This window comes from Marmota flaviventris, chromosome 5 (genome assembly GCF_047511675.1).
Source record: "Marmota flaviventris isolate mMarFla1 chromosome 5, mMarFla1.hap1, whole genome shotgun sequence".
Lineage (NCBI taxonomy): Eukaryota > Metazoa > Chordata > Mammalia > Rodentia > Sciuridae > Marmota > Marmota flaviventris.
Window position 1 is genome coordinate 45,982,787 of NC_092502.1, and position 26,950 is coordinate 46,009,736.

At 36.7% G+C, this 26,950-nt stretch overlaps 1 protein-coding gene across 1 annotated transcript in view; it reads left to right on the forward strand.

The window, feature by feature from the left end:
* Lvrn (laeverin) overlaps positions 1–26,484 on the forward strand; it is an 85,551-nt gene extending 59,067 nt beyond the window's left edge. The window contains exons 15-20 of the mRNA XM_027941124.2: positions 1,080–1,174; positions 10,205–10,312; positions 11,228–11,395; positions 11,611–11,748; positions 19,870–19,945; positions 24,916–26,484. Of these exons, the coding sequence (XP_027796925.2) occupies positions 1,080–1,174; positions 10,205–10,312; positions 11,228–11,395; positions 11,611–11,748; positions 19,870–19,945; positions 24,916–25,056 (726 nt within the window). The 3' untranslated portion in view covers positions 25,057–26,484. The remainder of the gene's footprint in view (positions 1–1,079; positions 1,175–10,204; positions 10,313–11,227; positions 11,396–11,610; positions 11,749–19,869; positions 19,946–24,915) is intronic.
* The last annotated feature ends 466 nt before the right edge of the window (positions 26,485–26,950 follow it).

A 26,950-nucleotide genomic window follows, 5' to 3' on the forward strand; every position in this document is an offset into this window, starting at 1 on the left:
TTTAGGGGCCACAGCGAGTCAAAAAGTGTGTTCATTTCTGGGTCATTCTGTGGGTGGCATTACAAATATCTCAGGTCCTAGATGTTGATTTTTTTTAGTATCAAAAGTACTAGTGGGAACTTAGTGGAGCATAGGGGTGGTGGCCAGTGGCAGAAGGCACTGTTTTGGGGACTGAGTTGGCTTATTGATAACATCTAATGCTTGGTTATGGGTAAAGAAGTAAAAAAATTAATACTTATCTTCAGAGAATTTCAATGATTAACATTTAGTTTGTTCTTAGGAATATGTTACTAATTGTCTAACTTTCATAATCTTGTATTTATGAGCTGGAAGCTCAGAGAACTTTATTTCAATTCGGGGCTTTAGATTGTCCAGGGCATAAATCAGTTCTCATTACTTTGAAGATATGATATAGTTCCTAGGCAAAACCAAATAAGTATATATATATATATATATATATATATATATATATACACACACACATATATATAAATATATTAAGGCTATGATATATATATATAATATTTTTATTACATATAAAGGTACCTTTATTGTATATAAGGATATGATATCCTTAAGATAGACCTGTGGCAAATGTATCACATCCATTTACATATTATAAAACTTTAAAAACTCTATTATATATAAAGACATGATATATATACACACATGTGTATGTATATATGTACACTTGGCATCGAAATGATAAGGTAGAAAGGTTGTTTTACATTTTTATATATTTTCTCCATATGGAAATGTTTTGGTTGATATTAAATGTTAGTTATAGCTAATATTTACTGAGTTCTGACCATGTGCCAGGTAGTGTGCTCATAGACATTATATTACTCAATCCTCACAATAAAGCTACAACATTAGCATTATTATAAACCACTTTTATGTAAGAGGAACTGAACCCAAAAAGTTAAAAAGAAAACAATTATACATTTAATAATAAATAAGGATAATTTCTGAAGAAATATGTAACTTCTCTATTAATATCTTTTTAAATAAAAAGAAATACAATAAAAATGTAGTATTCTGAGTCAGAACTAACTGTATATTTTCTTTGTGGCTTATAGCAGTATTTATTAAAAAGGCTTAACTCAATATGGAATATTTATTCAACAATAATTCGTGAAAATGTAGCAGCTTTGCAAGATGACTATTTGGCTCTGTAAGTATCTTTTTAAGCAGTGATAATTGAATACAATTATTCATATTAATATATGGTTTTCCAGATTCATAAAATATCATCTTAATAACTATTATTCATTGGGAGAGCTTGTACATTATTTGATTGGTGGGCTATATGTGTCCTTACAGGGAATAATAGCTTGGAATAATAACTTTAATTTTTTTTTTCTTTTTTTATGACACAGTTTTCATTCTTACAATAGCCCTGTGACAAATGTATTATATCCAATTACATATTATAAAACCTATCCAGGAAAGTTAAGAAACTTTTTCAGAGACATCCAGCTATTGGGTGACATTCCTAGGTAAAACTAAATAAACAACTATTTCTTATCAGTGATATGAAGATTGCAACCTCATTCTTTTCATTCCATTTTTTTAAAAAGCCAAGAACAAAGAATATCCACTGAGGTTTTAAACAGATTAAAACATCAGACTTTGAAGACTTAGCTATTGTTTTTTTTGTGATAAAATTAATTTATTTTTTTTAGTTATTTATGACAGTAGAGTCAATTTTAACATATGTATACAAACATGGAATATGTCTTATTCTAATGAGGATACCTTGGGTCTTAATTTGTCTGCAAAGTATATGTGTGCACACACAGGAGTATATAACTCTATATTCTCAAAGTTAGGCTACTGGTTGAAACCAGAGAAGAGTCATGCTAAGCAAACTACCCTATGCCAGCAAGTCTGAGAACATGGGAAGGCCACAGGGGGAAAAGTCCCCTCTGTATTATTGTTAACAGGAATTCTATCATGTAATGAGGTCAGTTGGCAGGGATACATAGTGGTCACTAGTATATGAGCATGTTTGAGTATTGCAAATGAATTTCCCAAGGGGAATAAGCACATCATGATGGTCTGGGAAGGAGACAAAAGGCAACCTGGGGCTGTGGTACCTCGGCACACCCCATGACCCAAGGCTTGTGTGTGTGGACGTTCCTTTCTGGATTTAGGGAGGGAATTCCTAGCCACCAAAGTACAGGCATTATAGCTACAACTTCTAGTCAGCATCAGGCTCAACTCAATTAAAGACCAAAAAAGAGGAGATCCAACATGGCGACGGGCGCCAAGAGATCAACTCTCTGACCTCTTCAGCTGCGCGGGCATAAGGAGTCGTAAACTGTCTAAATGCTGCTTGCTCAGGATCACTAGGCAATGCTGAGCTGACGTGGATCTAGGGCGAACAGTCTGGGCCTCTCAGAACACACACCAAACCTGGATCGGCTGCATTCAAGCTCCCGTCCGCTTGCTTCTTGCAGCCAAACTGCCGTGACTCAGCACTAACGACCCGGCTGAAATAACTGGTCAGCCCTTCTGAACTTACGGAGGTAAAAGCCAACCGAGCCTTCATAGGCAGTGGCCACAGGTTTGAAACGGGGCTTGGGAGAGACAGTCAGGACCCACCCGTTGCATTGGTCACCTGGCAAAGGGAACGAACTGTCACCATTTGCATGGGATACCACCATGGCAGAGAACTGATGTCACCATAATGCGGCGGAGGAGATAACTTCATTGAAACCAGCGGCGACAGGTGTGTAATCCCCTAGCCATCCCTCTCCACACAGCGCGGAAACCTTAAGGGCCCCTCCCAGCTGTCCCGTGAGCGTGATAGCCAGACTGAGGGAATCAGGAGTGGCGCGGGACTCGCGGTGCGGAACTCCCGGCTACCGCTCCCACCAGTGCTGATAACTGAGGTCTCTTGCACCAGCTACCAGGGGCGTTGCTACCGGAGGGCAAGCAAATTCGCTGGGGGATCTCAGCCCCAAGCTCTACAAACTTAGGGTCTGAGGGAATGGCAAACAGGGAGAGTGTGCCCAGGCGTTCATGAAAACAGGGCTCCCAGGAGCAGCAGACCTGGCGTGTAGCCAGTATTGTGGTGAGCGTCACCGGTGAGTGGGGCCTGGCTTGAGGAAAAGTGGGGAAGTGACTAGACACAAGAGAAGGCCCTAGGCACTCAGGATTGGAGACCCGCCCAGTCTGGGAGGAAGAGCTGCTGCACAGTGATTGGTTCCCACCTATTGAGAGGAGAAGCTTGGCCCAGTGGACACAGCTCCACCTACTGGAAGATAAGTTAATCAAACTCTAAGACTGCATTTATTAATTTTTTTTTCATTTTCATTTTTTTGTTGTTGTTTTTTAATTTTTTTTTCTAATTTTTTGTTAATTTTTTATTTTATTATTGTTATTTTTTAAATTTTCATTTTCATTTTTTTATTATTATTTTTTTAAAATTTTTTTTCTCTTTTTCTATTTGCTATTTTTTTTCTTTTGTCTTTTATTTCAATTTTCTTATCCCCCTTCTTTGAATTCTACCTGCTTACTCTCATTCTCTTTAGTGACCTATTCCTTCCCTTCTAATATCTTTCCTCCCAAGCATCAAATAAATTTATAAGAGTAACAGTAACTCAGCAGTCAAACAGAACAAGAAGTAACATGAGCAGCATGAAGAAGCAAGGAAGAAAAGGAGTACAAACAATGCAGGACAGCCTAAATACTCAGGAGGACCTAGAGTCATCAGAAAAATGGTCATATAAAGAACTCAAGGAATACCTTAGACAGATGGAATGGAACCTTAAAGAGGATACGAGACAGCAAATTCAAACAGTGAAAGAACACATTGAAAATGAATTACATAAACAGATAAAAGAAGTTAAGCATCTTTATCAGGAGGTAGAGATAATAAAAAAATCAAACAATAATTCTAGAAATGAAGGAAATAATAAACCAAATTAAAAACTCAAATGAGAGTATCACTAACAGAGTGGAGCAGGTAGAAGCCAGAACATCAGATAATGAAGACAAAATATATCATCTTGAAAAGAGTCTAGCCAACTCAGAAAGGCTGGTAAAAAATCACGAGAAAAACATCCAAGAGATATGGGATAACATAAAAAAAAGAAATTTAAGAATCATCGGGATAGAGGAAGGTATAGAGATTCAAACCAAGGGAATGAGTAACCTGCTGAATGAAATAATTACAGAAAACTTTCCAGAAATAAAAAAGAAAACGGATATACAAATTGTAGATGCATACAGGACACCGAGCACACAAAATCACAGTAGACCAACGCCAAGACACATTGTTATGAAGACATCCAATATACAGAACAAAGAGAAAATATTAAAAGCTACAAGAGAAAGGAGGCAGATTACATTCAGGGGTAAACCAATAAGGTTAACAACGGATTTTTCATCACAGACCTGAAAGCGAGAAGATCCTGGAACAACGTATTTCAAACACTGAAAGACAATGGATGCCAACCAAGAATTCTGTATCCAGCAAAATTAAGCTTTATCTTTCATGATAAACAAAAGTTAAAAGAATTTGCAGCCAGAAAACCAGCATTGCAAAGCGTCTTGAGCAAAACACTGCATGAGGAAGAAATGAAAAACAATAACCAAAACCATCAGTGGGAAGTGCCTCGGTAAAGACAGAGGGCGGGGGGAAAGCTAATTATGGAGAAACAAACTAAATTTTAAAGAAAAGATAAATAATCAAACATGGCTGGAAGTACAAACCATCTGTCAATAGTAACTCTAAACGTTAATGGCTTAAACTCTCCAATAAAGCGACATAGGCTGGTAACATGGATTAAAAAAACAAATCCAACAATATGCTGCCTCCAGGAGACACATCTGATTGGAAAAGACATACACAGGCTGAAGGTGAAAGGTTGGGAAAAAATATACCATGCACACGGTCCTCGTAAGCAAGCAGGGGTGGCCATCCTCATATCGAATAAAATCGACTTCAAGTCTAAGTTAATCAAAAGGGATAAGGAAGGAAATTATATACTGTTAAAAGGAACCATTCACCAACAAGACATAACAATTATCAATATTTATGCACCAAATAATGGTGCTGCGACGTTCATAAAACAAATTCTCCTCAAGTTCAAGAATCAAATAGACCACAACACAATAATTATGGGTGACTTCAACACACCTCTCTCACCATTGGACAGATCCTCCAAACAAAAGTTGAATAAAGAAACTATAGAACTCAATATCACAATCAATAACCTAGACTTAACTGACATATATAGAATATATCAACCATCATCAAGTGGATATACTTTTTTCTCAGCAGCACATGGATCCTTCTCAAAAATAGACCATATATTATGCCATAGGGCAACCCTCAGTAAATATACAGGGGTGGAGATAATACCATGCATTTTATCTGATCATAATGGAATGAAACTGGAAATCAATGATAAAAGAAGGAAGGAAAAAAATCCTACATCACATGGAAAATGAACAATATGTTACTGAATGATCAATGGGTTACAGAAGACATAAAGGAGGAAATAAAAAAATTCTTAGAGATAAATGAAAACACAGACACAACATATCGGAATCTATGGGACACAATGAAAGCAGTTTTAAGAGGGAAATTCATCGCCTGGAGGTCATTCCTCAAAAAAAGGAAAAACCAACAAATAAATGAGCTCACACTTCATCTCAAAGCCCTAGAAAAGGAAGAGCAAAACAACAGCAAATGCAGCAGAAGGCAAGAAATAATTAAAATCAGAGCGGAAATCAACGAAATTGAAACAAAAGAAACTATTGAAAAAATTAACAAAACTAAAAGTTGGTTCTTCGAAAAAATAAATAAGATAGACAGACCCTTAGCCATGCTAATGAAGAGAAGAAGAGAGAGAACTCAAATTACTAGCATACGGGATGAAAAAGGCAATATCACAACAGATGCTACAGAAATACAGAAGACAATTAGAAATTATTTTGAAAACCTATATTCCAATAAAATAGAAGATAGTGAAGACATCGATAAATTTCTTAAGTCATATGATTTGCCCAGACTGAGTCAGGAGGATACACACAATTTGAACAGACCAATATCAATGGATGAAATAGAAGAAGCAATCAAAAGACTACCAACCAAGAAAAGCCCAGGACCAGATGGGTATACAGCGGAGTTTTACAAAACCTTTAAAGAAGAATTAATACCAATACTTTTCAAGTTATTTCAGGAAATAGAAAAAGAGGGAGCTCTTCCAAATTCATTCTATGAGGCCAACATCACCCTGATTCCGAAACCAGACAAAGACACCTCAAACAAAGAAAACTACAGACCAATATTTCTGATGAACCTAGATGCAAAAATCCTCAATAAAATTCTGGCGAATCGGATACAAAGGCACATCAAAAAAATTGTGCACCATGATCAAGTAGGATTCATCCCTGGGATGCAAGGATGGTTCAATATACGGAAATCAATAAATGTTATTCACCACATCAATAGACTTAAAGATAAGAACCATATGATCATCTCGATAGACGCAGAAAAAGCATTCGACAAAGTACAGCATCCCTTTATGTTCAAAACATTAGAAAAACTAGGGATAACAGGAACTTACCTCGACATTGTAAAAGCTATCTATGCTAAGCCTCAGGCTAGCATCATTCTGAATGGAGAAAAATTGAAGGCATTCCCTCTAAAATCTAGAACAAGACAGGGATGCCCTCTATCACCACTTCTATTCAATATAGTTCTCGAAACACTGGCCAGAGCAATTAGACAGATGAAAGAAATTAAAGGCATAAAAATAGGAAAAGAAGAACTTAAATTATCACTATTTGCGGGTGACATGATAATATACCTAGAAGACCCAAAAGGGTCTACAAAAAAACTACTAGAACTAATAAATGAATTCAGCAAAGTGGCAGGATATAAAATCAACCCGCATAAATCAAAGGCATTTCTGTATATCAGCGACAAAACTTCTGAAACGGAAATGAGGAAAAACACTCCATTCACAATATCCTCAAAAAAAAGGAAATACTTGGGAATCAACCTAACAAAAGAGGTGAAAGATTTATATAATGAAAACTACAGAACCCTAAAAAGAGAAGTAGAAAAAGATCTTAGAAGATGGAAAAATATACCCTGTTCATGGATATGCAGAACTAACATCATCAAAATGGCGATATTACCAAAAGTTCTCTATAGGTTTAATGCAATGCCAATCAAAATCCCAACAGCATTTCTTGTAGAAATAGACAAAGCAATCATGGAATTCATATGGAAAAATAAAAGACCCAAATAGCAAAACCAATGCTAAGCAGGAAGTGTGAATCAGGAGGTATAGCGATTCCACATTTCAAACTATATTACAGAGCAATAGTAACAAAAACAGCATGGTACTGGTACCAAAACAGGCGGGTGGACCAATGGTACAGAATAGAGGACATAGAGACTAATCCACAAAGTTACAACTATCTTATATTTGATAAAGGGGCTAAAAGCATGCAATGGAGGAAGGATAGCATCTTCAACAAATGGTGTTGGGAAAACTGGAAATCCATATGCAACAAAATGAAACTGAATCCCCTCCTCTCGCCATGCACAAAAGTTAACTCAAAATGTATCAAGGAGCTTGATATCAAATCAGAGACTCTGCATCTGATAGAAGAAAAAGTTGGCTCCGATCTACATATTGTGGGGTCGGGCTCCAAATTCCTTAATAGGACACCCATAGCACAAGAGTTAATAACAAGAATCAACAAATGGGACTTACTTAAACTAAAAAGTTTTTTTCTCAGCAAGAGAAACAATAAGAGAGGTAAATAGGGAGCCTACATCATGGGAACAAATTTTTACTCCTCACACTTCAGATAGAGCCCTAATATCCAGAGTATACAAAGAACTCAAAAAATTAGACAATAAGATAACAAATAACCCAATCAACAAATGGGCCAAGGACCTGAACAGACACTTCTCAGAGGAGGACATACAATCAATCAACAAGTACATGAAAAAATGCTCACCATCTCTAGGAGTCAGAGAAATGCAAATCAAAACCACCCTAAGATACCATCTCACTCCAGTAAGATTGGCAACCATTATGAAGTCAAACAACAACAAGTGCTGGCGAGGATGTGGGGAAAAGGGTACTCTTGTACATTGCTGGTGGGACTGCAAATTGGTGCGGCCAATTTGGAAAGCAGTATAGAGATTCCTGGGAAAGCTTGGAATGGAACCACCATTTGACCCAGCTATTCCCCTTCTCGGACTATTCCCTGTAGACCTTAAAAGAGTGTACTACAGGGATACTGCCACATCGATGTTCATAGCAGCTCAATTCACAATAGCTAGACTGTGGAACCAACCCAGATGCCCTTCAATAGATGAATGGATAAAAAAAATGTGGCATTTATACACCATGGAGTATTACGCAGCACTAAAAAATGACAAAATCATGGAATTTGCAGGGAAATGGATGGCACTAGAGCAGATTATGCTTAGTGAAGCTAGCCAATCCCTAAAAAACAAATACCAAATGTCTTCTTTGATATAATGAGAGCGACTAAGAACAGAACAGAAGAGCAGGAAGAAAAGATTAACATTAAACAGAGACATGAGGTGGGAGGGAAAGGGAGAGAAAAGGGAAATTGCATGGAAATGGAGGGAGACCCTCATTGTTATACAAAATTACATATAAGAGGTTGTGAGGGGAATGGGAAAATAAACAAGGAGAGAAATGAATTACAGTAGATGGGGTAGAGGGAGAAGATGGGAGGGGAGGGGAGGGGAGATAGTAGAGGATAGGAAAGGTAGCAGAATACAACAGTTACTAATAGGGCATTATGTAAAAATGTGGATGTGTAACTGATGTGATTCTGCAATCTGTATTTGGGTTAAAAATGGGAGTTCATAACCCACTTGAATCTAATGTATGAAATATGATATGTCAAGAGCTTTTTTGTAATGTTTTGAACAACCAATGAAAAAAATAAAGACCAAAAAAGAAATACAAAATATACAACATTGATTATTCCCTCAATTGTACCCACTGAGAGGCTAGAAATCTTAGCTCTAGGGTATGTAACTGGAAGGACATAGAACTGAATACATGAGAAGGTGGAAGAAGGTGAGAACAGCCTAAGATAGAATGGACCGGCAAATTGTGTGAATGAACAGAACGGCCAAATGTGCTCCATCAGGCAGCACATATGTTAACCAGACGTATTCTTGGCTCTCCTAAATTAGACTGAAGTGGCTTACTTTTTGTAGCATCCTAGGCCGGTTCTTTTCTTCGAGCAACCTTGGGGAGTGACTGCATTTCCTCAGAATTCCGTCTTTTTGCAGCCAGCTTGGGGTTGGCATGGGTTGGGGGAGGGAGTAAGTTATGTAAATTAATGTCCAGAACTCTCTCTCAGAGGATCTCCACCCTTGGACATTCCACTTTTGCTTATCAGAAGGTCAGGCTAGGCTGGGTTGAAACTATAGGGTGGAGCAACAGCGTTTGGCTTTTGCATTTTCTGGAAATTTACAGCCAGTTTGGCTTCTTTTACCCAGACCCCAAACTTGGAGAGGGTAGGAAGACACACTGCAAGGGATTTCTTACCTGGATTTATTGTTGCTTTTCTCTCTATTATTTTGGAAATTATTTTGCTTTGAATCACAATGTGTATCCTTGCTCAGCTATAAAAATAAATCAAACCAAACCAACACCTCTGTTCTTTTCCTGTACATGCACACAATAGCCAGGAGGAGTAAGGGAAGAAACAGATACTTAAGCAAGGGAAAGCAAACTGCAGAAGGAGCAAAATAAACTATTTTCTTTCTTTTTCTTGCAGAGAGATCCTTATTTTTAAGTGTATTAGATCAGATACTATAAAGACTTTTTTTTAATCCATAAGGCAATTACTGTCAAAGGGAGGAAATTGACAACAGATGTGGAGTGTGTGTACACCCATGTGTGTTTGAGGGAGATGAAAGATGGCAGTAATTTATTTCTAACTTTCAAAAAATACTAGTCTTAGGAGTTTTTTTAGTGCCTGAGAGCCTCTCAGCAAAAGTTTCTCTGAATCTTAAATCCATTTGTCATCCACAAAAGCTATTTTTTAAAAACAGACCTGATATTATTGAAAGGAAGCTTTAAAGTGCTCATTATTTCATGAAGCACTCACTCTTGGAAGAAAATGAAGGTGATACTGTGAAATGAAATGCTTTTCTTTGACTTTTTCCTTCAAGAATATCACTGGAAAAAGTTTTTGGAGCTGCATGTTGGTTGGGTCTTGAAGACTGTCTCCAGCTGTCAAGAGAACTCTTCAGAAAATGGATGAACCATCCAGAGAACGAGTATGAGTGACCCTGTAATTTCCCTTGTTTGTGTCATATTTTAGAACCAATGTCTCTATCTTTTGGATGTTCTCACAGTGGCAGTGATCATTTTGTTTTCACTTGGTTAATATCTCTGTCTAATTTCTTTTCAAATATCCTTTTAAAAAACAATCGTCTATATAGAATGAAATAGTGATTATCAGGGGTAGAGATTTGGAGGAAATGAGATGTAGATCCAAGTATACAAAGGTGCACATCCATAGAATGAACATGTATAGAAATATAATGTAAACCACTACTAATATAATGAGTGATATTGTATTGATTTTGGTATTTTTGCTAAAAGAGTAAATTATAGGTTCTTGCCACAAAAAAATTGTCTTTGCATAACAATAGAAGATTCAAATTCTTAGGTAAATTGTCACCCAGGACCCCTCATTGCTGGTGCATTCTTTCCATAAACATTTAACATAGAATTCTCTCTGCTGCTTGTTTTGAGTCTTATTGGGTTGTTCTTTGTGACTGTTTATTCACATTAGGTCTATGAACTTATCAGAGCATCTCTCCCCCAACCCCCGCCACCCTCTAAATTTGAAGTCTCACTGAAAGCTGAGACTACATTTTTGTCTTCATTACCTCTACCACAGGAGGAATATGACAATGAGTTAGAAGACCAAATTGCTTTTATCCACCTACATCATACTATTCATTTACTTCTCTCTGAAAACTCACTTTTTAAGCTAATTAGATGATCTTTTCTTATGGCATGAATGCAAATGACAGTTCCTGCATTACTTTTCTATATCTCTACTTTGATTTTTATGTCTGGGGTTTCAAATTTTTTTTTTCAAATATTTTTTCTACTTCTAAATATGTGACAACCTGAATAACTTAACTACTGTGAGAAATATCATTGCATGTTATACCTTACAGAATACCTTATCCAATTAAAAATGTGATTTTATGTTATGGCGTTGCCTTGGGAAGTGATAAAGAATGGGACTTTTTGTTAAATGTCTACATTAATACAACAAAGGAGGAGGAAAGGATCCAACTTGCTTATGCAATGAGCTGCAGTAAAGACCCATGGATACTTAACAGGTGATTGTGGTCAACTTATTTTAAAAGTTCCTGGTGGAGGGATTCAATTTATATACCAAAAGGAGAAAAACAGAAATGTGCTAAAGATTTAAAAAGAAACGTGTTTATGAATTGCTAACTTAAAACCATGGGATTTTAATTCAATTTATTTGACTCTGTATTGAATTTTTTAATTTTTTTTTTTTTTTTTTTTTTTTGCAAATGCACTCTTGAAGATATATGGAGTATGCCATCACTACATCTCCATTCACTTTTAATGAAACAAATGTAATGGAAGCTGTGGCAGCATCTGAAGTTGGCCGGTACATAGCAAAGGATTTCTTAATCAACAATTGGCAAGCTGTGATTGAAAGGTAAGAAGGAAGCTGCGATCTCTCTTCTATTTAGGTCACTGACCTGTGCCAGCTTGTGACTGGCATTGACACAGGAGTCTTTTGCACTGCCTTTGCAATGGTTTAGAGAAGCAATGATCTTTCCTGCATTTTGTCTCACCACAAATGGGAAGCCATTACTTACCTTCAATTTTGAATTTCTGTATGAAAATGTATTTGCACAGGATATTTATCTACCTTGGTTTCCCATCACACCCATGAAGAAGTTTGTCTTAAAGAGATGCGGATTTGAGCAGATTGTGTTTTGGTATGTGCATACATGATCCATTCATTTATTTTGTGACTATTTCATCACAGTATCTTTAAGAAATAATGCTCAGCTGGGTGCAATGGAACATGCCTGAAATCCCAGCGGCTCGGGAGGCTGAAGCAGGAGGATACTCAGTTCAAAGCCACAGCCTCAGCAACTTAGTGAGTCCCTAAACAACTTAGTGAGACGCTGTCTCTAAATGAAATGTTAAAAAGGGCTTGGGATGTCCCCAGTACCAAAAAGAAAAAAAAGAATGTTCATTACTATGTTGACCTGGGATGTTGCTCATGTCTTTAATTTTTTGTCAGATTTCTTTTACATAGCTGAATTCTGTATCCTTGAGCTCTTTAAATTTCTTACTTAAGATTCAATTTGCTTGCTTCCTAGCATCTCTGTTGGGTAAAATATATATAAACATGTAAGACTCAAGACAGTACATCCTTCACGACTGGTTTTTCTAAAACATTACTTAACCATTCATTCTGAAAAGCCCAGAATTAATCTGTCCTACCTGCTATTTAGATTAAGCAGCTACAAAGCAGCCAAAAGTTAAGATCCAAGCACATGAAAAGTTGTAAGATACCTTTTCTAAATATATCTCTTTAAAACAAAATATGTAGAATATAAATATTTAAGAATATTGAGTATGATTCTTTTATGCAGCAAAATAATAGAATGTTTTCCTTTTGTAAACATTCATTGAACACCTTTACAACACCAAAAAGGTGGTTTTGATTCAGAAATTTTAAATGTTCAGATGAGAATTTATCTATACTGTACCACTTCTCTGGTTCATAATGGAACATACATATTATACCCATATAATAAGAATATTGTCCTTTTCTCCTATTTTAGATTATCTGTTATTGTTGGTTATTTGCTTTAGATGGTCATTTAGAGGTGAATTTTGACTTCAAGTTCTGCTTGGGTCATTAAAGACTATCCCCTCCTTCCTTAGCCTTAACTTCCATGAGGAATTTGAAAGTCGAGTTTGAATTCAAAATTATGTGCAAAGGTACCCTGATTGCATGAAGTTTCAGAGATTTGAGCCTCATGGGCTGTTTGTTAGTCTCTGTTCTCTCTCCTTGGAGCTTTTGACAAAACCCTCTGTCCCCATGCCCACCTAGGTCTAATGGGCCTGGCTTTTCTGGTCTATAGGTGATAGCCACCTATCTTTTTGTTGTGTTGGTCAGCTTGCTCTCAGTCATTCTCTTTAGCTACCATCCTTGACTCTTCTTCCAGAATCCCTTGATGACCTCTTTGGTAGCAATTTTGGAATTAAAATGTTAGGCAAACAGCTCATTTAAGAAGTGTGTCGTGGTTTGCTTGAGGACCTGTGTTGTAATCACCACAAGGTGTCACACTCTCCATTCCTTCTGAAGCACTGTTGGGGCCCCGAGGAAGACACAGGGTACAGTAACTTCCCAGGCTTACTCTTTAGTAGTGCCTGGCACTCAGCATCCTCATAGGATGTCCTGGAGTGGCTCAAAGTGAAGTGGTGCTGGTCAACCCCAGGAGTTGTCCACATACAGAGAAGGAAGCCTGAGTCCCAACCAGAAACTTCCAAATTTAGCAATGTTTCAGAATCACCTGGAGTGGCTAATAAGCATGAAGATGCCCAAGTCTATCTAACCTTTTCAAATCAGAATCTTCTAGAACAGTATAGAAAATCTGTATCTCTCACTGGCTTCCCAGGTGATTCTAGTTTTGTTTAACATGAGACCAGTAGATGCTGTATTTAAAATTACATGAGGCTGCATTGCCCCAATATGAGAGCCATTAGCAAATATATGGAAATTTACATTAACTGAAAGTAAATAAAATTTAAAAGTCAATTCCTCAATCACACTATCCCTGTTTTAAGAGTTTAGTGTGCTTAGAGAACAGCACAGATACCAAGGACATTTCTGTTATTGTGGAGAGGTTAATTGGACAGCATTGATCTCAGGGGGAAACAGCCACTCCATTCATTATTCTTTCTTCTTATACCATACACAGCCCATGTGCAAATTGAAACTTCAAAACAGTTTTATAGAATCCTGACATAAATAAATGTATGGTGCCACCTGAAACACATATCTGGACTTTGCTGCTCTCTCTCTCGTCTATGATAATGCATTCCTCATATTGGCCTCTTTAGCCCATAGACGTCACTAGACGAGAAAATAAATGATAAGGGCATGCTTCTAATTTAAAAAAAAAATCTTATTTATTTTCTTTATTAAAAATTAGAGGACAATCAGCCCATTCATTAGACAAACATATTGTACAAATGTTAACCATAAGAGAGAAACTGAGTGCCAGGCACATGAAAGGTTTTTTTGCAACTTTTCATATAAATTTAAAACTATTCTGAAATGAAATTTTTTTAAAAATTAGAAGATGCACTGTACATGTGCTCTATTGAAAAGGTGTTAAAGATGGCAAAAATTGCTTTTAATTTAAGTGACTTTAGGTATGTTTTAATTTTTATTCCTCAAAATAATTTAGAGAACAGAAAAATGTTGGCAATATTCTAGTGAGGCTTAAATTCTACTCTTTGAAAAGTTTATTTTATCTGTCAATTTATTAAATTAAATAAGAGCATATTAGTAATTCCTTTCTTAAACTCCAAATGAGTCTTATCATTATCTCCAAGAAGTTCCTAGATTATAAATGCATGGCCTTTTAACTATGGCTTGAATATTTCTATTGTTTACTCAAGAAAACACCACACTAATATAATAGATGCCATATTTATGGCAAATTAATCTTTGTTCACTCCTTTTGCACATTCTACTACAAAATTTCTTTCAGATTCAAACAAGTTTGCTTTCTACATTGAATACATTTATTTTCTGTGTTTAGATTATAGTTTTGTTCAATTTTGCTGATGGTTTTATTTAGAATAGACAGTGATATTTTATGAGTGATTAAAATAATATTTTAATTTAATAATTAAAATATTATATATCTTTAAAATGGCACAGGAATGTTTACTTCTTTGTACATCAGAATATTTAATTATCACTTTCTGAACTGTTATATTTGACATGAATATTAATATGTCACCAGTCTTCATGTAACGATGAAGATAGAATAAAAAGCATAAGTTTAAAAAGATTATGCCAAATTAAGCTTTATATTAACTGTGCAAAAAGTATTTATGCTGGATTTTCTAAAATGTGACAGATCACTTAAGGTTTCTCAAGTGTGTTCCACTGAATGTTATTCATGGAAAACACTGATATGCCTTCTGTGAACAAGGTAGAAATGGCCCAAGCTGTTTAAAAATTGTCGGTTTTAACCCTCCCTTTTGTAAACCTATAAGGTATGTTAACATTGTAAAGTCTTGAAAAGCCCTGCAAAAAGAAATGTGGAGTTTTCCATGCATTTTGAATACTTAGCCTCTTACAGGTACAGTCTTTCTGAACATAAGCTTGGGATATGTGTTAGTCAGCTTTTTGTTGCTGTGACCAAAATAACTGCCAAGAACAACTTAGAGAAGAAAGAGTTTATTTGGGGTCATGGTTTCAGAGGTTCATTCCATGGTCAGTGAGCTCCACTGCTGTGGTCCTGAGGTGAAACAGAACATCATGGTGGAAGGATATAGTGGAGGAAAGCTGTTCATTTCATAGCAGCCAAGAAACATAGAGGGAGGAAGAGGCTAGAGAGAAGATGAACTTGTCTAGGGCATACTCACAGTGACCTATTTCCTTCAACTAGATCCCATCCCCCAATAGTTCATTCAGCCACATGATGAGATCAGAGCCCTCATAAGCCAATTATTGCCTAAAAGCCCTACTTCTGAACACATGAGGGAGTACATTCCAGATCCAAACCATAATAGGATACTCCATTGTCAACAAAATGTCCTTTTGCCAGTAGATCGCACGCTCCAGAAGAAGGATAGAATGGAGAGACATTTTTTTCCAGCTCTTTCATCCAGAAATGGAACTGAAACATGTATTTATTTTTTGTGTACTAGTTGACATTCAAGCATTGGTTTCCTCCTCTGTAAAATGGCAGATGTTGTATCAGACAAATTCTAAGGTTCTTTCCAGTAACAAAATATCTTAGTTTTTTTTTTAATTTCTTATGTCAAGATACAGTTCAAGCTGTTATGGGGAGGTAAAGTGATAAGTACATAGGTCTGATGAATGCTGTGAAAGAGAGATCTCAAGGGCTTTGGAGATTCAAGAGGAAGTGGGGAGTAGATTGTGATTGGAACAGGTGGTTTGGGAAAAACACTCCTTCTATATGAGAACCTGACACCAGGAAATGTCTGGATGCAGGACTGGGAGGCTTATTTGGGTCTGGTCACAAAAACTGATCTGCTGGAGCTTAGAGCACCGGAAAAGGGAAGATAGGGTTGAGGAGATAAGTTTGGGGGTAAGAGGTTGGACATGTTATAACAGGATTTGAATATCTGCCACGGAGTTTGATTTTGTGTGTTCCTCACTGGTGATTTCTTATTTCTAACTTGTGTCTGTGAGGCACATACTGGTTGTGCTTAATGCCGATAGTGTGTTAAGGCTATTAGGGCAATTGCAGAATGTGGGGGGCGGGGGTAGTGGGAAGATCTACAAAGAACTCTATAGCAAAGTGGTGGTTTATTCCTCTAAGAATTATAGAAAGTGTCTCTTCATTGTTTTTCTTGTCCTTTTATTTACTGTGATTTTAGTTTTTTCTGTCTACCCGCTATTCCATTAAAGACATAATATGTCATAGAGTTAAGAACACAAAATGTAGAATCAGGTCAATCATAGGTTGAGAAGAATGCTAATGTGTGACCTTAAACAATTTTTTAAAATCTAAGCTTCAGTTTTTTTATTCCTAACATGGGGATGATAACCATAATCATGTTTAAGATAGTTTATGAAATGCTACTTAAAGTACTCAGCACACAATAAGTGCTTAAAGTTCATTATTATTAATATTATCTTACTGGATTGTATATCTGTTTTATTATGAGTCCTTATGTCAATCAGTTTCTCTTTCTCAATACTGTCATTTTCTACTTTATGACATTGATAACATCCTTTAGCCCTGTTGGAATGCCATGATTAGGATGAAAGAAATGTTTATACTTGTAATAATTGAAGTTTTCACAACCACCCATAAAACAATTCTCAATTAATTTTACAGGCAATTAATTAACCCAGACTCAAAAGTTTTTAATGGGTGATGGGTTTGGTCCTGGCTGTAGGATCTGGAATTAGGATTAGTATGACCAGAGGGCTTTTCACCACTCTCATATGGTGATATCCTTCTGGGATCCTGTGCTTAGGGATGCAGACATGATGGGCATGGGGTGGGGGACTGGTCGGCACATCTAATGCAAAAACAAACATCATCTCAGGATGTCTAGCTTTGGTCCTGGTGGGCATGCAGTGGTCAACACTGGTTTTAAGTACATCCTTCCCCTGTCTCAAGCAGTCATGGGCATGTTTCACCATGACGTGCAGGCAGTCTTGTGGACGTTGTCTCCTAGAGTAAAATCATAAATGTTGAACACCCTGGCAACAGCAGTCCACAGACTTTCTCCTCCCCTCAGCCAGGTCTAGCATTCTTCCCAGGAAATCTAATCCAGATAAATATGTTCAACATTTGATTCAGTAAGATAACTTGATTCTTGTGGGCCTGGAGTGGTCAACTGCTCCCACTCCCATGTACAGGGCATTACACTTGCAGCTGGGGGGATTTAGTTAATTGTTGGATCAAAGATGAATTTTTGAATGCCGACTCCAAGGGAGACTCCTTGTCTTATAAAAGATACCTTTTAGGTTATAGAAAGTCAATAGGTAACAGCTATGGATGGATCCTATGAAAGAACTTGAGCAAGAGTAAAACAATAATATTTTTGTGACTCTTTTATTGTATGTGATAAAAGTGGTATTCATGCCCTTGCCATTCTTGTTAAGTGGGCTTCACGGCTGATAGGAAAACCCTAGTTTTATTTGAATACAGAATTCAATCAATTTCACACCTAACTGGTCCAAAATGCATCCTTTCTTCATCTTCCCTAAACACATGATTTCTCCTACTGCTGTTATATTGCTTAAGTCCTAAGCTTGAAAGCAGGGGTTCATTTTCTCTTCTGCTCTGTTGTATTTCATGATGGAAACAGGGTTGAAAAGGTTGCAGAGGAGCAAAAACAAACTGAGATGTTATCAGAGTACAGTGGCCAGGCCCTGGATTAGACCTCAATGCTTCCCTGATGACCTGGTGGCCATGCTCTCTGCAAGCAATCAGACCTGGCTAGGGACAGTGGGGAGAACTATGAGAAATGGGAGAGGCTGAAAGTCAACCATACTAGAGTGCCAAATCACTGTACCCACACTAAAATTGAATATTAGTTACCATTTTCTTTTTATGAAGGATAAAAGGTTAACTATTGACATACATTGGCTCTTCATGTTAATTATAATAAATCGGAATTCTGAAGTATAAACTATTGGTAATGCATATATTTTTGATTAGTAATAATGAAAGAGAATGCATTTTCAAGAGAGGTAAATCATGTCTTTCTCAAAAACAACTCCTGAGATTGAGGAGATTGGGAAGGAGTGGAGTTGTTTGGGACCCTGGTAGGCCTTGCACACACACTATCTCATTCAATCTGCTAAAGCCTACATCTAACTCTGTGTTCCATTTTTTACACTCTGAAATTTGATAAAGATGATTTCAAACCCAGCTCCATCGCTTGGGGTCACCTTTCTCCTGTATTTGGCAGAAAATCACACATTTGACATAGTAGACAGTTTTCTTCTGTTTTATGTTTGTCTTTAAGAGTGAAGCTTGATTTTTTTGAAACTCAAATTTCTTATGCTTTGGGTTTTTTTTTTCTACTTGTCTCTTTAAAATGGAGCACAAAGAGATATTTACCCTTTCCCCATAGACACAGGTTTGTTTGCTTTGTCCTCTCTTTGCTCCAGTAGCCATAGCTTGACACACTTGGGACCCTAAAAACTGAAAGCTCAATTTTCTCTTTTATTTGAACATATGCAAATGAACTCTTACAATTTTTAATTTCAAGTAGGCATTTTGAACTAAATCAATTGCGTGTATTAATTATCAAGGCAATGAAACCATTTATTTTTCAGTCCATTATAATAATCTTATTTTAATTTAATTTTTCTCTCTTTCTTTTAATGCATCCAAAAGTCCTTAATTTACATTTTTAGCTACAGCAACACTTTGGACAGGTATGTATCTGCTCTTTTTCCATAGCAACAGCTTTTTTTTCAGATTATTCTTGTTAGATATTCAAGGACACTGACTGAAGGGCATTTTTTAATTACCATGCCTATTGGAGGTTGCCATGGGACTGAGTTTTCAGTGATCATCAACATTCTGAGAGTACCTGAAAATAGGAATCCTCTCTCCAAAAACATAACTAATACAACATTTTTAATACAGTGCACGGTACTTTAGTCAGTGGTTCTGAAACTGACCCTATGCCAACTATTGCTTTTTAAGGGCCATAATTTTACATGTTTATTTACTGCCTTATAAATTTTCTTAATTTGAGACATGGAACATGTATTCTAACTACCTCATTAAAAAAATAAGCACAGTTGTTGCTTTTAAAAGAGCTTTTAGTATTTAAATCAAACTTCAAAAACTGTTACACAACTCAGTATTTATAAATGTCTTTAGTGCTAATAGAACTTTCTATACAACAGATTTTCTATTAAAAGATGAAATTGGACTTCATTCCTGTTTTTGCCTGGATTCGGGAGATAGCAATTAATAAGGGTTGTACATTTAATATTTATCTGCTGCACAAAACACAGCTTTATTTTGCAAAATAATTTTGACCCCTGAATCACATTTTTACTGTTTTGTAGGTATGGAACACAGTCACTGGTTACTCTAATGTACGTAATTGGAAGAACCATAAGTACAGATCTACAGATCATGGAGGTAAGCACCTTAAACATTGAAAAACATATGATAATTTGGAAAGCACTTATGATACTATTTGGATTTGCTAAAATTAAAAATAACATGCTTACCTAAATTATTATACTCTATATTTCCATTGGTGGTATTATCACTGTAAAGGAAGTGGTTTTTAGTTATCCTTCTGAAATGGACATGTCTGTCCATGGAGGGTTGGATTTCATTCTTGCTCACCTGAACTGCTACAGTGGACTGGCCTGGGCTCCCTCTCCCAGGTTGCTCTTCCCCTCATGCCTTCCTTTACATTGCTGCCAGTCATTTATCCATTCTTTGGGGTTCTTCATAGCTTTTAGAATAAACTTTAAAAATATTTTAATTAGTACATGATGCCCTTCATCATCTGGCCTCTGCTTTACTCTCTGGCTTCACTTTTGCTTATATTACCACTGAGTATGAGAAAGCAAGAGAGACTAACAAATACCCCACATACTTTCCCTCAAGTATACATAGTGCTTACAGATTTTATTAGGTTATCATTTTTTTTATGTTTTCTAGACTTCAGAAACATTGTACCTTCTGTTTCTGGTATCTTCCCCATCTCTGCTTTGGTTGGATAATTCCTAATTGCCCTTTAAGATCCTGCTCCAACCACATATTCTAGGAATTTTGTAACAAATAGATTTATACCCTGTTTTCCTCCATGCCCCCAAATCATCCTATGAGTGTCTTTATCATAGTGCTTACCACATTATCCTGAAATTAGTGTGTGAATATGATGACCATGTGAGGTTATTATAAGTTCCTCAAGGACTGAGATAATATCAGCCGTATTTGTATTCTTGAAGCCTAACACAGGGCTTTCCATATCTTGTATTTGCTTTCCTCTGGGCTGCGGTTCTTCTTACACAGGCTTTCTTCATGTGGAAGCTCCAACTTAACATGACTTTTTGCACTCTCAGTTGCAGAAAAAGTAATCCTTTCTTACTCACCTTCAGGTTTCTGTCCTGAAAAAAGGACTTTGATTTGTCTTAGCACTAATCATTGTGTGTAGCCGTGGAGGGATAGAGCCTAGGATACTACGATTGGTCTCATGTATCCAAACTTGGAGCTAGCCCAGCTCAAACTCCAGGCACTGGAAATGGGAGAGGTATAGTTCTGGAAGGAAAAAAAAAAAGAATACTATAATCAGAAAGTAAAATGAGAGGGGAAAGAAAATGTCTACAAAAGGACAAAAGGACACCACACACACACACACACACACACAGAGAGAGAGAGAGAGAGAGAGAGAGAGAGAAGTATAACCTTCACATATCCAGTTGCATAGGCAAAATTAGATTTCTAATACTGAAAGTTGGGAAAGACATGGAACAATTGGAACTCCTTTGAATGGCCGGGGGGTGGCAATGTAACATGGTACAATCACTTAGGAAAACAGGCAATTTTTAAATGTTAATCAGACACATATGACATAACAATTCCAATTCTAGATTTCTGCTTGAGAAAATGAAAACCTTTGTCTATAGAAAGATTTATACATAGCAGCTTTATTCACATTAGCCCCAAATGGAAGTCATCTAAATGTCTACAATGGGTGAATTGTAATGTCACCACACAGTGGAACAGTACAAATACAAAAGGAATGAATTTGTGTAGAAATTCAGATGAATCTTAAGTTGATTATGTTGAATACAAGAATCCAGTTGCATTCTAGGAAAATTTAAAATGACAAAAAAGGCAGATCAATGGCTTCCTGGAACAGAAGGAGGGATGAACTGTAAAACACAAGAGGGAATTCTTTTTTTTTTTTTCATGGTGCTGGAGATTGAACCCAGGGCCTTGTGCATGAGAGGTAAGCACTCTCAATGGAGCTATTTCCCTAGCCCAAGAGGGATCCAATGAGACAATTTAGCCAAAAGATGAGTTAACTGTCAAAATATTGTTTTGAGTGATGAAAATGAGTACTGTTTCTTGATTGAAGCCGTGGTTTCAAAGGTCATGGCTCAAACTCATTGAACTATACAGCTTACTGATCAGCTTATTGTTCACAAATTATATTCCAATAAAACTGATTAAATTAAACATCATGGCCTGAAACTATATTAATATGTACATGAAGATGCTGTGTAAACAAAAAAGGAAACTCAACTCTCCCCAAGCAAGTAAACAAACAAAAAAAATGTGTAGGACCTCAAGGCCTAATATTTGATCCTAAGTAAAAAAAAAAAAAAAAAAAGAGAGAGAGAGAGAGAGAGAAAGAAACAGTCTATTATGCAGTAATCATGAGGGAATTCCTGAAGGAATTATCTTTGTTTGGGGTTTGGCTGGCTTGAGGCTGAACTGTCAGAACTTGATGTATCAGGGAGTCCCCACATAGGAGGGAGGAAGGCACACCCAGAACATGATGGGAATGAAGGTTCCAGGATCAAGACTGAGATTTTGTTTGTATATTCCAATGCATATTAGTTCATCTTTGGCTTTACAGAAACCAGTAAATTTGTGGTGCTGTTTAATAAATGAAAGAATACAGTTGGTATAAATTTAACAATCCTCGAACTTCCAAAACTATAGTTACTATAGTTTTGGGAAAATGCACGAAAATTTATTTAGCAGTAGTTATTATTGCAATTCTGAAAATTAGTTATGATGGATATCCTTGTCAAAGTATTAGTGTCCAACAGTCCTACTAGAACATATTAGTCAGTTCACATGATAATAACTAAATAATTACTAAAAAGGAAAATGAAAAAGAAGTCATCTGAGTCCCTTGTCCCTACTCACCCACACAGCTTCCATACACCCTCACACTTCTGGCCTGGTCTTAATGCTCCACTCTGCAAGAAGCCTGGCCTTACACATGCTCTTAAGCACATATGGAATCCATCTATGGTCCTGCAGGTCCCCAACTCTCTCAACACTGCAATAGCCCAATCATCAGCATGCCACCTGTGGTGTGGAGCTGTGGACATGTGGCTCCCACTTCCTGGCAGGTGTGGGCAGGGAAGGAAAGAATGAAAAGCTAGTTCCTAGATCCTTAATCTGTTTTCCACTAGAACTTTTCCATACACAGTAATTAAACTTGATAGCCTGATTACTACTCAATCTCAAGTGCATCAAGGTTTAAGTGGGTTTTATGAGCAGGTACACTATCATCTTATGGTGATATGTGTTCTGAGTTCTAACTCACTGACACAGAAATAGACTTTCAGAATATCATATTCTGTTGTGGTCTGACTTACGTATAATATTGTGGCAAATATTATACTATCCAGTAACTAAGTTCTAGGCCTGATCCAATGAGACAATTTAGCCAAAAGATCGGTTAACTGTCAAAATATTGTTCTTAATTTTTTTTGAACTAATAAATAAAATTACACATATTTATAGAGTAACTCTTTAATGTTTTAATGCATGTATGTTATGTAATGTTCAAATCAGGGCATACCTATCTTCCTCCTCCTTCTTATCTACTCCATCATTATTTCTTTTTAAAAAAATATATACATATTTTTAGTTGTAGGTGAACACAATACCTTTATTTTATTTTTATGTGGTGCTGAGGATTGAACCCAGCACCTCATGTGTGCCAGATAAGTGGCTCTACCACTGAGTCCCAGCCCCAGCCCCCATTATTATTTCTTTGTGATTAAAACATCATCTAGCTTCATTCTTCTGTGTGTGCTTCTCCATTTTCCCAGTATTATTTACTGATATGACTGACCTTTCTCCAATGCATGTTCTTAGCACTATTGTCAAAGTTCAGTTGGCTATAAATGTGTGTGGGTTTACTTCTAGCCTCTCTATTCTGTTCCACTGGTTGATATGTCTGTTTTCCTTTTTCAATAGTTTTTTAGTTGTAAATAAACACACTATCTTTATTTTATTTATATATTTTACGTGGTGCTGAGAATCAAACTCTGTACCTCACACATGCTAGGCAAGCGCTGTACCACTGAACCACAACCTTAGTCCCGATATATCTGTTTTTATGTCAATACCATACTGTTTTAGTTACTATAACTTTGCTAATACATTTTGAAATTAGGTAGTACAATCAATGCCTCTTGCTTTCTTTAAAAAAGCTCAAGATTGTTTTGGCTATTCAGGTGTATTTGTGTGTGTATGTATGATCCTATACAAATTTTAGAATTGTTTTTCTGGTTCTATGAAGAATCTCATTGGTATTTTCATAAGGATTACATTGAATCTGTAGATTGCTTTCAGGAGTATGGACAGTTTATCCAAATTGATTCTTCCAGGCTATGAACATTGGAAGTCTTTCCATTTCCTTTGTGCCCTCTTCATTTTCTTTCATCAGTGTTTTCTAGTTTTTATTGTAAGGTTCTTTCACCTCTTTGACTAATTTTATTTTAGTTATTTGGTAGCTACCAGAAATAAGGTTGTTTTTCTGCTTTTCTTTTCCCCAGATAATTTACTATTCATGTTTAGAAATGCTATTGAATTTTGTTTTTTGGGTTTATATCTTGCAACTTCACTGAATGTTTTATTAGTTCTAATATTTTTTATTGGATATTCGGTATTTTATAAATATATAATCATGCCATCTGCAAACTGTTAATTTGACTAAAATATTAAAAAATAAAAAATAAAATTTGTGGTATATACCCGTTTTGAACTTTGGAAATTGTAAAATTTCCTTTGAGATACAAAAGAGTCTCACTGTATCTCTGTCCACAAAACTTACATAACATTCAGTAAATATTTATGGAGGCTTAGGATGTGCTTTGGGAATAGACAAAGTTCTGTTTCGTGAACCTTCTAATCTGCATTTAACTTTTCTGGGTAAGCATGGTCTTCATCACATTTGTCTCAGTCACCAGTCTCCCCAGGGACACATTATCTAGGTATACACATTCCTGCTACTCTCATTACCCTTTTGCAGAATCATGTTGCCATTTGGTATGAGCTTTGTTTTATATTGTGTAAGTGAAAAGTTAGACTGCACTGATTGGCTTGTCTCTCTGTCCTTCCAGCTGCAGCAGTTTTACAGTAACATGTTGGAGGAGCACCAGAGGATCACAGTTCATGCCAAATTACAGACAATAAAGAATGAAAATCTGAAAAACAAAAAGCGAAATGCCAGGATAGCTCAGTGGCTTCGGAAAAACACATAGTTCGTGGCGACTCTTAAGCATGCCTCTCACATATAATCTTATTTGATCACAGTTTTGATTTCCAATACTTTGTGAGTTTGGAAAATCAAATGTTATTTGTATTTTGGTCACACCCACTATTCAGAGTCCTATTCCTCCTATGTTGTCATGTTTGGCCCCAAGGCTCTGTGAATGCGGAGGATTCTGTGAACCCTGCTGTATTTCTGGGGAAAGTTTTACTTCATGTTGGGCAATAAACCCACAGAATTTACTTTAAACGCCTTGTAAAAACAAATTTACCTAAGAAAGTCTTGCTTATTGTGTTGTGAAAGCCAATGGAATATTAAATCATTGGCATTAATGAAGAGCACATTCTTTTCTGAGGGAAATACAGATTTGCAATACCCTAGGGTTTATTTAGTCCAACATTGAAAGAATAATGAGAACATAATATGACAGTGTAAAAAAACAGCAACCAGAAAAATCATATCAACTAGAGGACAGAGAAGCCATAGAAAAGCAAGTTTGAAAAAGGAAGAGCAGACATTTTTTACAAGCCATACTAAGTGTCCTGAGGGCAGAGAAATGGGCCTGCTCCTGCCCATTTCTCCCTCCCACAGTACTAAGTACCTTAACCCACACTTTGCTAGTACTGAACTTTATGATGTCACAAAAAGACAAGTGATTGTAAGATCCACAAAGTGCTCTTAGGATTCCCCTTGTGGTGGCCACAGGAGAGGAAGGCCCTGCCCTGCAGCTGTTGCATGTCACTTGCCTGTGGAACCAATACTCCATCAGCCAAAGCTTGTGAGTGAAAATAATGATATCAGAAGACAGTGGCAGCCTTCAAATCTGAAGGGAAACCTTCAAATGAAGAGAAATAGGACTAAAAGTGAAACCAGAGCATAGTTCTTAGTTTTGCACTCAGGGGAATAAGTCTGAAATGTGGTTTTATTTGGCCACATTGAATGTGGACCAACTGAAACATTTTTATCATTCTCGTGTGGAATTAGCTTAGTTTTGTTGCACCTGATTAAAAATATGACAACTAAGCCAAAACATTCCCATTCTAGACTTTGTTTGTATACAATTTAATCCCTGTTTTTTTTTTCTTTACATTTTACGTTTTTGTAAAATGGGGGCTAAAAACCTACAGATCTCCTATCTACCTCAGAGAAGTCTTTAACAATGTTATATAAACTCAAGGCAATGTGATCTAAGGCTTTTCCCCCTATTTCTTATGTAAGTTAAGATAGCCACAAACTACGATGCAGTACCAAAGTTCACTTTTGATTTGCTTCACCAGAGGATGTTCCCTTAGCATTGATGGGAGGCTGTGGACTTCAGCATGTGGACAAACCAAAGCATAGTCTCCTCAGACCTGACCATGGGTCAGAGGTCAGAGAGGTTTTCTTTAAAGCCAGCCTTGTAAATTTTAAGCAATAAAATATCTCCATGACTTCAAATTGTTATATGTAAGAGGTTTTTGTTTCTTCTGAAACATTCATTGTCTATTTCCATATTTCCTCTGATAATCAACCTCACTTTTCAGTAACCTTATCTTCACATTTCCTCTCAACTGCTTTTCTTTCCCCCCCTCTTTCTCTCCATTTCTACTCCTTCATTTCCTTTCTCATGCTCCCCTGTGGACCTTTCTCACCCTTCCAGTGATCTCTGCCTTCTGTCTGCATGGTTATCTTCTCTCTCCTTGTTCTTTCATGTTACCCTGCTCTGGATCTGCCCAGTGAACTTGGGAGCTGACACCTGAGGCCACGAGGGTTCTGATGCCTGCAGTCAGTTGATGTCAAGCACTATTGACCTAGTTGAAAGAGCATGTGGGCAGATCTCTCCAGTCTGTGTATTGAAAATAAAAGAGTTTCATTATATCTTAGTTTCCATAGTAATTAAGTAGTGC